The sequence below is a fragment of the Engraulis encrasicolus genome, chromosome 18 (genome assembly GCF_034702125.1).
Source record: "Engraulis encrasicolus isolate BLACKSEA-1 chromosome 18, IST_EnEncr_1.0, whole genome shotgun sequence".
Lineage (NCBI taxonomy): Eukaryota > Metazoa > Chordata > Actinopteri > Clupeiformes > Engraulidae > Engraulis > Engraulis encrasicolus.
In genome coordinates, this window is record NC_085874.1 from 18,609,381 (window position 1) to 18,623,287 (window position 13,907).

General features: G+C 42.3%; 1 protein-coding gene across 6 annotated transcripts in view; it reads right to left on the bottom strand.

Moving 5' to 3' along the window:
- The window catches only part of col12a1b (collagen, type XII, alpha 1b), a 113,104-nt gene extending 100,846 nt beyond the window's left edge, over window positions 1-12,258 (bottom strand). For all 6 annotated transcript variants that reach the window (XM_063223176.1, XM_063223172.1, XM_063223175.1 and 3 more), the window contains exons 1-7: window positions 12,057-12,258; window positions 10,730-10,851; window positions 6,468-6,584; window positions 6,100-6,243; window positions 5,372-5,431; window positions 3,078-3,341; window positions 1,267-1,431 (exon numbers count right to left, since the gene is read on the bottom strand). In XM_063223176.1, coding sequence (XP_063079246.1) covers window positions 1,267-1,431; window positions 3,078-3,341; window positions 5,372-5,431; window positions 6,100-6,243; window positions 6,468-6,584; window positions 10,730-10,802 — 823 coding nt within the window. In that variant the 5' untranslated portion in view covers window positions 10,803-10,851; window positions 12,057-12,258. The remainder of the gene's footprint in view (window positions 1-1,266; window positions 1,432-3,077; window positions 3,342-5,371; window positions 5,432-6,099; window positions 6,244-6,467; window positions 6,585-10,729; window positions 10,852-12,056) is intronic.
- Between the last annotated feature and the right edge of the window lie 1,649 nt (window positions 12,259-13,907).

A 13,907-nucleotide genomic window follows, 5' to 3' on the forward strand; every position in this document is an offset into this window, starting at 1 on the left:
GCAAAGTGGTCTACACAATTGTCAAAACAGACAATGACATAATATTTTAAGAATTTCATTAAACAGTTAATTCATGACAGTGTTCAACAGGCCAGATGATATTATAATTTTACTAGTTTGTAGAAAATAAATTTACAATCGTGTATACTACAGTTTCCTCTGTTATTTGGCTAATTTCTTGACATTTTTTCAAACGACATTCTGTTTTGAACAATTGCTAGTTACTTTGGGATTTGTCCATGTTATTTTGAGAATGTTATCTCTGTTTTGAGAAATGACCCAAACCAATGAGAAACCTGTAATATATGGGCATTACTTTCTATATGTGAATTTACAGTAAAGAAAGTTACTGATAAATGTCCTTGGTAAATTGTCTGTGTTGTCAAACTTCAATGGTTTCACTCACTTTTTCATTTTTATACATAGTCAAAATCTGTTAGCTGAACGTAGAGAAAACATCTAACCATTTTGACTTGCAGTGCTTACACAATGGCAATGGGACAATGTATTTTGGGGGTACTGATGATATATGTGGGGAAGGAATTTAGTTTTGACACACGGGTTAACTGTTTTTGGAATGATATGAGCAAGTGATGAGGATCCATGTAGTTATGCTGAACCATCCAGTTTACTTTTGACAGAAGGACTAAATGAATGCAAATGAGCCAAAGCAATTGAGAAGGATCTATGCCATTTTGTTGGTACAGACTATTCATGTGGGAGAAGGTTATGTGCTGATGCAAGAATGAGCTGTTTTGGGAGGTATATGACATTTTGCTAGTTATCTGAACTGTTGTGCAGAAGTGTAAGAATGTTTGGCCAAATGACCCAATGGTTATAGGAATGTCATCTCAGTTTCAAGAAATTAGCCAAACCAATCGAGAAAAACTGTAACAAAAAGAAGAAGGAAAAGGGGAAAAATGAAAAGCTGGAAGTAGAACACTCACACATGCGCTCCTCTCTCTCCTATGCTCACTCTCCCTTTCAACCACACATACAGATATGCACTCTGACAAACACACAAATACTTTCACAAAGGAACACACATGCACGCACGCACGCACGCACGCACACACAGAGAGAGAGAGAGAGAGAGAGAGAGAGAGAGAGAGAGAGAGAGAGAGATAGAGATAGATAGATAGATAGATAGATAGATAGATAGATAGATAGATAGATAGATAGATAGATAGATGGATGGATGGATGGATGGATGGAGAGAGAGAGAGAGAGAGAGAGAGAGAGAGAGAGAGAGAGAGAGAGACTTACCCAGTACAAAAATCTCAACTCCACTGTTCCTGAGTTTTCTGGCATAGGCTTCCACGGGGTCTTGTGACTTCCCATCTGTGATAATCATGGCCACTTTGGGGAACCCTTTCCTTGATCCAGACGCCTCGGTGAAACTGTTTTTCAGCAGAAAGTCCATGGCTTCGCCTACACACACAGAACATTTCCAGAGCAGACCCCCATATTAGCAAGACAATTTTTAAGGCAGAGTTTATTTTATTTTTTGGTATAGTTTGTTCTTTGCAGAAATGCATTGTCCATCAAGAGTCACGTTGGTGATATAAACATGTGGGAAAAAGAAACGGGGGCATTTGTTTTCCACTCATAAACCGTGCGGAAAGTATTCGCTCAAAAAGGTGGAGATCTCGAGTTTCGTGGTTATATGAGGGAGCGGGAGGGTCAGGCTTTGCCCTTGTAAGTAGATTTTGGCGCGGCCCGATCGGAGCTTGGCGGGGTCTCCCGATCAGCAGCCCAAAGGCAGAAAACCGCAAAGACAATATGGGTCTGAGTCAGCACAAGGGGGAAGTGAGTGAGAAACACACCGTCTGCTTCCACGCTAGGACAAAAACGTGTATTGTGTGGTGTGCAAGACAGACACATATACCCACTCACTCGTTTAACATCATATTTGACCATAGCAAGACAGTAGTCTATGTCTTGTGGGGGCTGTGCTAGTCGAAATGTCAAACTAGCTGTGAGTAAATGAGAGGAGGAGTCTCTTAGGGCTTTTGGATGATCCAGTTTAAGAGCGAATATGGCGATATCACATTATTTGCTCCACCCATTCACAAGAATCATCTGATTCTACTGTAAGTAGCACAAACTCTTCAACTGGGCAGATTATATGATGAGCGCGCTAACCTGGGTTACCTACACTAATAGAACTAATACATGGCAGGACCTTTACTCTCTTAAAATGGGATTAACCATGGTTACTTGCTATAGTCATAGGGCAGTCATGGGTGAGCGGTTAGGGCGTCAGACTTGCATCCCAGAGGTTGCCGGTTCGACTCCCGACCCGCCAGGTTGGTGGGGGGAGTAATCAACCAGTGCTCTCCCCCATCCTCCTCCATGACTGAGGTACCCTGAGCATGGTACCGTCCCACCGCACTGCTCCCCATGCGGCGCCACTGAGGGCTGCCCCCTTGCACAGGTGAGGCATAAATGCAATTTCGTTGTGTGCAGTGTGCAGTGTTCACTTGTGTGCTGTGGAGTGCTGTGTCACAATGACAATGGGAGTTGGAGTTTCCCAATGGGCTTTCTTTCACTTTCACCTATAGAAAGAGTAGAAGTCTGCACACTGAAGACATGCCTGATGAAGACCCTGCTGGGTCGAAACGTTGTATGACTTGAATGAACCTTCAAAGCGGAGCTACAGTGTACGGACCTCTACTCTCTCTATTGTCAGATACACATTTGCCCTGCACTTGGCTTCAGCAAGGGGTGTGGGATGTGCATACTTTTACTCTTCTGTAGAACAGTGATTCTCAAAGTGTGGTCCGGGGACCACTAGTGGTCCGCGACAGAGCTCAGGTGGTCCGCGAGGGGATTTCTACTTTTCCAAGATAAGCTAACAGTAGGCTATACTTGTAACATTTTCATGTTTTCAACACAATAAGACAGGCTTATAATGTGAATAAAAAGTAAGTGATCTGCATAAAAAATTAGCAGTGTCAAATTAGCATCCATCAACTGCCAATTCAGTTGACAGGTGGTCCCTGATCATTTTTGGAGGGGACAAAGTGGTCCTCGATCTGAAAAAGTTTGAGAATCACTGCTGTAGAACGTGATACCTGTCATGGTGTTGCCTCCCTTGTAGGGCAGGTTGTTGATAGCCCTCAGCACTTCGCCCCGTCTGGAGTACTGGTTCAGGTTGAACTCGAGCCTGGTGTCCGTGCTGTACTGAACCACGCCGATCCTGGTCTTGTCCTCCCCAATGTTAAAGGCACCGGCCATGGCGGAGATGAAGCTGCGAATGTACTTGAAGTTCTCACGTCCGACACTCCACGAGCCGTCAACCAAGAAGACCAAGTCGGCGATTGCGCCAGCAGTGCATTCTGGGTAGGAAAGAGGAAGTTCAAAGGTAACAATTTGCTTCACAAGTTCTTATATGTGTATTATGTATATATGGGTTATGTACAGATATGTATATGTATTGGCACGTAATAGTATGTACTTGCACTATTCATACCTAATATCACTATATACCTGCAGTGCAAGTTACTTACTATTTTAAACTGTACTTCATTAATTTAACAGGGACCCTATAATAAAGTCTAACTGATTCAAGAGTTTGGAATCAGAGTCCAGGAAAAAAAATCCAGCATCCAATGGAAAGCCACCGAACCGGTACATGCCCAATTTTTAAGAATGGGAAACGTGTCCAGCTCCAGTGTATTTACAAGTCCCCCGTCTGCAACTTAACGTGGATGTGCAAGCGGTCCGGGGAAAGTGATGTATGATGCAGGGAGAAGCATGAAATATTCCAGCTTGCATTCCCATTTTTTTTAAAGGTAAAAAATAAATCCATAAAAATAATGCTCCCCCTTTTACTTTTAACCTCTCTCCATGAGCTGCTGCTACTTGAGCAAGGTCAATCATTTAGCTTGCTTTGTAGCATACGCAACTCTGCTTAGCTCCTGCTCCTACAATGAACCATGCGAAATAGGTGCCGTCCAGACACTTGGAACACAGGTGTCATTTTGGGTAGACGGAAAATGCCAACAACGGCAGACAGCAGTCCTAGCGGTATGCTAACATCACTGCAAGTCTCCGCCACTTCTTTGCCACATTCTTTTACACCCCAATCATCTCGACGCTCACTCTAACTCCCGTTTAGCTCATTTCTGTGAGACTTGCCAACAGGGGACATTATGATGAGGGGTGTCTGTCTCTGACTCTGTAGTGTCTCACGAGACAGCTCTAAGAGCTTTCTGATTGGCTGATTCACTGGCTCTGAGGATGGTAGTGAAAATTGCAACTTGGCATTTGCGTTTTATTGTTGGTAATTTGATTAATGTATTTTCCATGAGTGTGTGCGTGGGTTGTGTGCGTGTATGTGCCTGTGTGCGCGTGCGTGTGTGTGTGTGTGTCTGTGTGTGTCTGTGTGTGTGTGTGTGTGTGTGTGTGTCTTGAATAGAGGGATGTGTTGAAGGATATTTCCACAGAAAGCCTAGGCCTGTTAGTGTGAAAGTCCATATGAGGAGACAGATTTTCTGCTCATTGAAATGATTTTCCATCTTTCCTTCGCCTCCCTTCTCCATGCATGCGTTCGTCGGAAGGGAAAATGAGTGTAGTGTTGCCCAAACATTCAGTCTCATCTGGGGGTGGGGGTGGGGGGGAGGTGGAGGGGAAAGGGGAAAGGGGGCAAAAGCGCAGGAGAGAGAAGAAGAAGGAGAAAAAGGAGGAGGAGGAGGAGGAGGAGGAGAAGGTCTGGAGGCCACAGCACACTTGTAAAGTGTGATCTGTAATGCTTTCCACTTCCCTGGCTGTTTAAGGGCTCGAAGAGTTGATTTCAGCCGGGCCCAGGGGTCCCCCAGTACAGCTGTTAACTCAGCCCCGCACCCGTAACTGCTCGGGGGAAAATGTCCTCAAATTTACAGCTTTTTACCGTGAACGGCAGGAATGACTGACTACACCGGTCTGTCTAATCAACATGGAGGAGGGCTCCTGACGCTGTTGTCAGGAGTTATAACCAACCCCCAAGTCCAACAATAGAAAAAAAACTGGTGATTAAGGTTAGGGTTTACAGACTGTGGAAACTCCTAGTCAGATATACAGTCCTCCAGCGGATGGAAACATCCCCACAGGCAAAGATGAGTGATTGGAGCTGGGGGTAAGTCGAGTGTGGCTCAGACTTGTGGTTGAGCAAGGACAGACTTGCATACTCATCCAGACTACAGACTGGGGTATTACTAAAAATTACTATATATGAAGGCCTGTGGCGAAAGCTTACCATCAGTTGCCATCTTCAATTATATTTATCAACTCGTTTTAATCTAACGTTGCATATGCTGTGCATAAAGATTCCCATAAAAATGCCATCATGCTAAATGGAGAGCAATAATGATGTAATGAAGATACTCACTGATGGACTCTGTAACCTGGGGCTTTTTTCCAGTGCTTCCACCGGTGCCACTGGATTGGACTAAAGGAGAATGGAAATCAAGAACATAGTAGTAAATATTACAGGAAATTGGTTTTCCTGTATGCAATTCATCATGTCGACCTGTGTTAATGTAAGTACATAAGAAGAATTACAGATTAACCCATTTTAGCCTCAAGCACCTGCAATATAACGGCTGTTAGGTACAGCCCCTTTTTGGGAAAAGGTGCCCTCAGCCTGTAAAAACCTAAATATTTCAGTCTCTGAAGCACATAAAAAACATGAAATAAGTTGCATGTAAAAGCTAAGACCCTTATCTTGCAATATAATGTTTTCATTCAGCTCTAACATACTCATATTCTCAATAAAAAAATGTCAAATCTCATGAGCCTGAATGCTGCGTCTATGCAGCTCCATATGCCTAGGTATATGCCTAGGTATATGTACAGTATACACAACCTCCAGCATCAATGGGTTAATTGAATGACAGGTTGTTTAACGATTGACAGACTGATAGACTGACTGACTGACTGACTGACTGACTGACTGACTGACTGACTGACTGACTGACTGGTTGATTGATTGATTGATTGACCGATTGATTGATTGATTGATTGATTGATTGATTGATTGATTGACCGATTGATTGATTGATTTTTTTTCTAACTTCTGCTGATGTGGGGAAAAAAGCATTCTAGCATATGACTCACTTGTGATCTGGCCAGAGATGGGTAAACTCTCCTCAGAGCCGGAGAATGCAAAGATGGTTACCATGTAGTTCATGTCTGGGGTCAGGTCTGTGATGGAGGTCCTTGTGGACGCTGACGGGAGGGTCATCTCTCTGTCCGGTTCATCTAGCAAATTCACATAAAACAAAATGAGACAACATGGCATGTCAACTGCAGCAGCCCCAGTGTGAAGACTTCTACACATAAAAGCATGCTGGCTTACATTTAACTAGGGACACTGAAAAACAAAATGGCTTGTCTTGAGTGGTTGATTTTCTAGAATTTGACTTGACAGGAAATTGAATGTGTGTGTAGAGTATGTCGAGAAGCTTGGGCTTGGGCTGACTTACCTGATTCTGCAACTATTTGAAGTCTGTAGCCTCGTACCCGTGTAGGTGACGGTTTCCATGACATTTCTACTGTGTTTTCATTTAGAATCTTAAACCTCAAATTTGAGGGCGGTACAACTGCAGAGAGAGAGAGCACATGACAGATGTTAATTATCACTGTTGGTGGTCTAGAGAGTGTATTAACAAAAGCAAAGGAGAAAAGAAAAAAAAATCCACAACACAGGTGAGTACACATAACAGTGAGTTCCCAACGATCAACACTTCAGGGGTGAAGTTATCTCGTTCATTGTTGGGGGGGTTTACGTTGTGACAGCACAAATGGACAAAGGCAATATGAGTGATGACAGATGCTATGACACAGGCGGCCATTTTGTTTCAAAATGACATCCGTTTGAGCTGTTGGGTCCATGGACCCAGAATGAACAACTCAAGCACACACACATACACGCGCACACACACACATACACACTCACACACAAGTGAAGACAAGGCTATCAGTTACAGAGGGGAGGTGTTCCATAGAACATCTTCACAGTGGCACAAAAAAACACATGTGATGGACTAACTGAACACTTGCATGCTGTGAAAAGATCAAAGGCCGGCCCAGCTGGGATCCTGACGTCGAGCCATTTGACAATGACAATGTTTTGTAGGGTTTTTTCCCCCCTTCTCAACACACATGGTACCGATTCTACAATGGAGTCAGGCTAGGCTGAGAAGAAGTGAAAGGAAGGCGTCTCCATGGCAATATGACAGCCACTTACGTCGCCCTCATAACAACCCCTAGTCTTAACTGCAGCTGGTGCTGCAGTTGCTGGCATCCATTGCAAACCTTTTAAAAGAATACACAAAGTCACGGGTGACCTTGATGGACATTCTTTTCATTACTGCGCGTAATGTGTTCACACATGACGAGTGAAGCTGAGGAGGTCCAGACACACAGAGAGAGAAACTGTACAAGGGGTACATCACGAGAGGAACGTACATTTAAAAATAAATAAATAAATAAATAAAGTGGTGGTGGGGGGGGCAAGTTAACATGGTGTCATGGTTTGACACCTGTTTTGTTCACTTTGAACATACTGTCGTAATATCATGCACATGTACATGAAAAGTTGTGTGGGAACAACTTATGGAATTGAAATTTCCATGTACAAGACAGACCACATGTAGAGAGAAACTTTGGTAAATATATTTTAAAATGATATTCTTCTGGTCATCCTGAATCATCTGCCCTAGCTAAATCTAGCCTCTGCATGACGTCTATGAATAATAATAAAGATCATAATATACATAATTTTAAACGAACTGAAATTCTAATGCGCCTTAGCTGACAAAAGCTATACAAAAGACATTGCTTTTAACTTAACAGTTTACTTTTAGATGGAAAAACTGCATTCCCTTTTATAGAGAATAAGATATGAAAACATGCAAGTAGGCCTATGAGTCAAGCTGAAAGTAAACACATTATCCTGATTAATGCACCTATAAAACAGATCTGCTAATAAATGCTAATAGTCAAGCAATTCTTTACTCAAGCACTGCACTGTTCTGTAGGCTACTACACATGAACTATCAAGCACTGCACTGTTCTGTAGGCTACTACACATGAACTATCAAGAATATCATTCTAAAATATGATGATGAAGCCATGGCTCAGTTACGCCAAAGCGAATGTGAAAGAACATGACAGTTTGAAAAGGTAAAATAAAATGGAAAAATTGGCCAGAGCAAAGGCTTGGCCAATTAAACGGGACATCAAAAATGAGAGCCACCAACCTGGCAGATCAATTCAACCGCCATGGGCATCACTGTTGTTTCCTTTTTTCCATATGGGGGCCCATTCCAACTATCCCCCAAACATTCCCATTGGGAAAAACCATGGTACACACACACACACACACACACACACATAGTCTGCACACGCGCACAGTTTCCACGCCACACACACACACACACACACACACACACACACACACACACACACACACACACACACACACACACACAGTCAGTCTGCACACACACACACACACACACACACACACACACACACACACACACACACACACACACACAGCCTGCACATGCACACACAAAAGATTCCACGCCTCACACACACACATACACACTAATGGACTGTTCATACACTTGTCTCGCATTTTAGTGGTTGGGGGCTGGAGCCTCTGACTGTTTTAATCCTGCTGTCATTCTAGTACGGCAGGTAAAGGGGTGACCGCTGAAAAGGTGACTGGTTCCACGGAACATAATAGAAATGTGCAATACAACTTTTAGACTACCGTATTTTGACCATTTCTACCAGAATATGTACTATTCAACTAAAAAGAACTCCATAGTTAAGGAGGAAGATACACTTTTTAAAAACTCCATTATAATGTATAAGTATAAGTGTCCCAAGGGCCCATTCACTCTCCCTGCTCTCTGCTGCCTCCGCTGGTGCTCTGCTAGCCACCGGTCAGAAAGAGGATAATGGGTGCATTTCTCAAAAGAGTAGTAGTTAGCCAGTTAGCAACTTGGGTATTTGCCAATGGGAAATTGCATGGCAAACAACAAAGTAGCTAACGCAGTTCGCAACTACATTTCGAGAAATGCGTCCCAGAAGTGTATAAAGCAGAAGTACAGGTACTCTTAGAAAGGTAATTACAAGACTGGTGGTATGATATTACAACATTGAAACTATGTAATACCATACCACTAGTGTTGAAATTACACTTAAGAGTCTTCTTCTACTTTATTAAACTCCGAAAAGAAGACTCAGTGGCTTCAATGAGAACAATAAATCATAGTGACCGTGAGTTGTAAGGAAGGGGAATAGGCTTTCTTCTTTTCTTTCTCTTTATTCATTTGCTTATTTGTTTATTTCTTTAATTCTTTTTTTTAGGCCAAGACTGTTAGCCTGGCTGTTAGCCTACAACCGTGAGTTGTAAGGACTAGGGGAATATGTTTTCTTCTTTTCTTTCTCTTTCTTCATTTGCTTATTTGTTTATTTCTTTCCTTCTTCTTTTTTAGGCCAAGACCGTTAGCCTGGCCTTTAATGTTGGTCTGGTGTAGTGACCTAGAGGGGCAGCGATGTCCGGGCCTAATTAAAAACACCCCAGCTAAGGATTTGCTGACCATATGGAGGCATTAGATCACTTGCATATTAACTCTGCGTAAGGCTATTGCAACAACGGCACTGAGAAAAGCACGAGCCGCAGAAGTCTAAAATGTGCTCTCATTACTTCTATTTCTTTCTCTCTCTCTCTCTCTCTCTCTCTCTCTCTCTCTCTCTCTCTCTCTCTCTCTCTCTCTCTCTCTCTCGACAGTCGGAATATGATTTGTGAGAGGCACATTTAGTCGTTTTGTTCCATGATGACAGAAGCGAGAGATGAGAGAGAGAAATCTGGCCCCCAGAAATGCAATCTTTGCCCCAAGATGAAAGCAGTTAAATGTTCCATTCTGTTTTTTCCATTCGGCCGCAGAAATACATAATGTTTTGAGCATTGGCCGTCTAGTCCGCTTTAACTCATTTTTCAGGCTATCAGTGTGAACAAAAAAGTAAATAATATTTTGCATGAAAACCAAACGACAGAAAACAAAACAGTAAACATAATGACATTTGCTAGTAGCCTAAAACACAATGGAAAGCATGAGGTCATACATTTAACAGAGCATGGATAGAGAAAAAAAACAAAACAAATAAAGGAATACAACTCCAATTAAGTGCAATGAAGGAATTACATATGGTTGCATTTCTCTTTCAGTGCACATAGTACATAACGCATTATACAAATAATCAATGCTTTAATGCAATAACTTCACAAACAAATAAGACCTTACAAGCTGTTAAAATGCTGGGGCTCAGTAAAAACATCAGCAATGGTGACCATTTCAAAATGTATATAAAGTCAACCAACCTTTATTCTGTCATCTAACAGACTAACAGATATATTTAAAACTATGGAACATAAGTAATATAAAGCTTATCTGAATGATCCCTTTAGTTTGTCATCACACCACCTAGTAGGATAAATAAGATAGGCCTACCAATCTGAGGTTTCAAGGCAGTAGGCCTACCTGGATATATAGTCTCTTTATGATATACAACCTACACCTGACTTAAATGGATATACCTACAGACATCTATCCTGAAAATCGTCCCATTGTTGTAATTTTAAAAGTTACTGTGTATCTACAACAGAAAGGGGGTGGGGGTGGGGGTTAAAATTGTAAATCAACAAAAAATGAGCAGTAGTTATTACCTTGTGCCTCAATAGGGAACAGTATGACTGCTGCGAAGACAGCAACTGCTGCCAGGTACAGCCTGGTCTTCATGTTTATTATTCACCCTCTCACCGAGTGCCTCAGAAGCACATGAATGAACCTGTGAAAAGGCACAAACAAAGTCGGGATATTTACACCGAGACATGGCACGGAAAAAATAACTTTCAGACCGGTCACGAGGATACCAGACGAGGCTGGACTCATGACTCAAATCAACATTTCTGTTCATACTGCTAGGCAGGATGCTATCATATCTATTGAACTGAAGTAGCCTACTACAAACAATAACCTAACGGTTATTGATACCATCGATACAGCTGTGCCACAGCCTACCTACCACATAGGCAAAGAGGGCCCAATTACTACCACATCAACTTGCACAGCCTTCTCGTCCTCAGCGCGACAGCACCAAACGAAAGGACTTATTCCACTATTCCATAACCGGTATAAGGGCGCCTCCTGCAGTAATCTATCCGATAGAGTCGGGCCAAAGATGCATTCATTATTCCATTGGACAAAAAAAAAAAAACCATCATCAGTCTTCAGTCATCAAGATAGACCTAGGATACTATAACCCATTCCTATCTGAACGTGAAAAGAAACCATGGTTGCACAAGGTAGAACTAAGTATCATATTCTGAAATGTATCCTCTGCATCAGGGAAAGACACGGCTAATTAACCCATTTTCCAATGCCAACCCAAGTACAGTTGAAACTGCCAGGTGGACATTCATTCATACTTCTAACATGAAAGATATCCCATGTAGTTCCCAATTAATTCCATTCAAGACTACAGCTGGTCTAATTTTCTTTTTTTCCGTCGGAATTTCCACACCATGGGAAGGCGCGTAAAACGCCCGGCAACAGGTTCACCAAGTTGAGCGGTCCATCATTCTTAAGTTATTTGAAATAACCGGCCTTGCCAAAACTCACATCTTGGTATTTGAAGCATACCTCACCAGGAGCTACCCCGGGCGATGAAAACTCCTTTCAATAAGTTATTCAATGGTGTATTCCACCGGTGCGTAAAAGTTAAAAAAAAAAAAAAAAAAACGAATAATCCTCCTGTACGTTTATGTGGACTAAATGTGCAATTTCAGGTTGGCCAATTGTTGTCTCTATTCTACCAACCACAATATCAGCCAAGATTCTCCTTTCCAATATCAGCATTCCTTCTAGAGCTTGCGGAGCGCAGGCAATGGGGAAAAAATCACCCTCTGGATAGGTTACTTACCACTCAGTTATTCTAGAGTGAAATGAACGGTCATGTCAAACGTTCCAATGAATCTGAAAAGTAACCCTAACCTTCAAGAGGAAGTTTGTTCTCGTTTCTCCCGGTATTTGTTGGCTTGTTCAGGATGACACGGCTCTTCGGAGATGCCCCAGAGTCTGATGGGAGGCTCCGCACTAGTGGAGGAGAGACTCGATCTGACGGATCACTCAAGAGCTCCCGTTTCGGACGTCCCAGAAAGGAAGCCTCTTTCCAAATGGGAAGAATTTCTCCTCAATCTGCTACTTAATAGGGGGCTGTCCCCGATTCTCGTTTTACTATCGTAAGCTCTTACGCCACCACCGAATCTTTGGAACTATGCCATGAAAGAATATGAAACTTTTCGGTGCGTGGGGATGCACTTTGGAAACTGCGCATTTTCGGCATTCCTTTTGGGTGATGCTGATCAGCGCTGTAGCCACAGGTCTGTCTTTTCTTGGAAACTTGTAGAATAATCACCAATGGTCATCTGTGGGAGGTTTGACATGAAAACTTAATATTAGGTCTAGTTGGCAAAACGCACAAGGCTCTCCTTAAATGGCACTAATCACAAATTAGTTTTGGACATATAGCTGGTACCATTTCATTAACACATTTTCCCCCCAGATTACAAGGGATATATTATAGTGTTTGTGATGACCGCGACATGGAGAGAAATGTAACTCCTAAGTTGTAGGCTATACTGGACCAAAAAATAGTGGGGACCAAATAAAACTAAATGGACAACTGAGAAACCAACCTGGGCATAGCCGTTTAGGCTTACATTAGGCTACTCACTGATAACTGACCAGTTGCCAGACACTACTTTCTGAATTAACCCGAGCGCTTAGACCAAGCAACAGATGTTGGCACCGAGTGTTCATTCACTGGCTGACATTCCCCCCTAGTGACTGGGAAAGGAAACTGCACAGAATTGAGACAAGAGGACTGCATGGTGTCTAGGCTGCTAAATGCCAAAAGAAAATACTGTACTTCAACAGAATTGAGTTCCTGTTTGCACTTCAGTCATGAATGATGGTGACTGAGTACACAATTAAGCTTAAGGCAAAAGTTGACACTTCTGTCATCTCCCTGTTGAAATATAATTGTCCTTATTTTAAAACCTGTCCAGAGAATAGTCATGAAAATAATAAAAATCAGACAAACCACCTAAGATCATTAAAATATATATATATTCCGTACCCCTGCAGTACCATTACATTTACGTTTAACCCTTGTAAGGGTCTGTGGGACCCATTTTCAGTTTTCTCTTGAGAAAAAAATTGTATGAACTATTCTTTAACATTGAGATTCACTGACCTTGGCTCATTTTATGTGAGGAACATGAATCGGAAAAAGGTGAGTGACATATCCCCACACATTCTATTCCACAGGGGGTGTTCCCAGGTCTGGTGGGCCCATTGCATTTGTGGGGCTTCTCAGTCCGCTTTTTCCCCCTAAACGTTTTGATACAATACTGATCAGATGTTGTGTACATAAGGCAGAGGGTGAACTACGTAGAAAAATGAGTGCAGATTTTTTTGGGTCATCCAGTCCTGCATCAACGTTGCACAACCCTGTGCAAGAAGAGCAATAGTGGCTCAATCCAAGAGTTGGGATAGAGTTCATAATATAATATAATACACTTTCTTCACTGTCTCTTGTACTTCTCTCCCTGTATCTCACACCTTCAAAAGCATAAGCCCTACATGCACAGAAACTCACAAACATGATGAAGGGAACATGTAGGTGCACAGGATCTATGATTTTTTTTCTTCTTTTTTGTTAAAGGGACACTGTGCAGGAAATGGTGAAAAAAGCTACTGCAACTATGCTGCTCATTGAAACTGGGCTGCCTATTGCCAAATTTGATCTTTATATGAAAGTTTACTAAGTAATAAACAAAT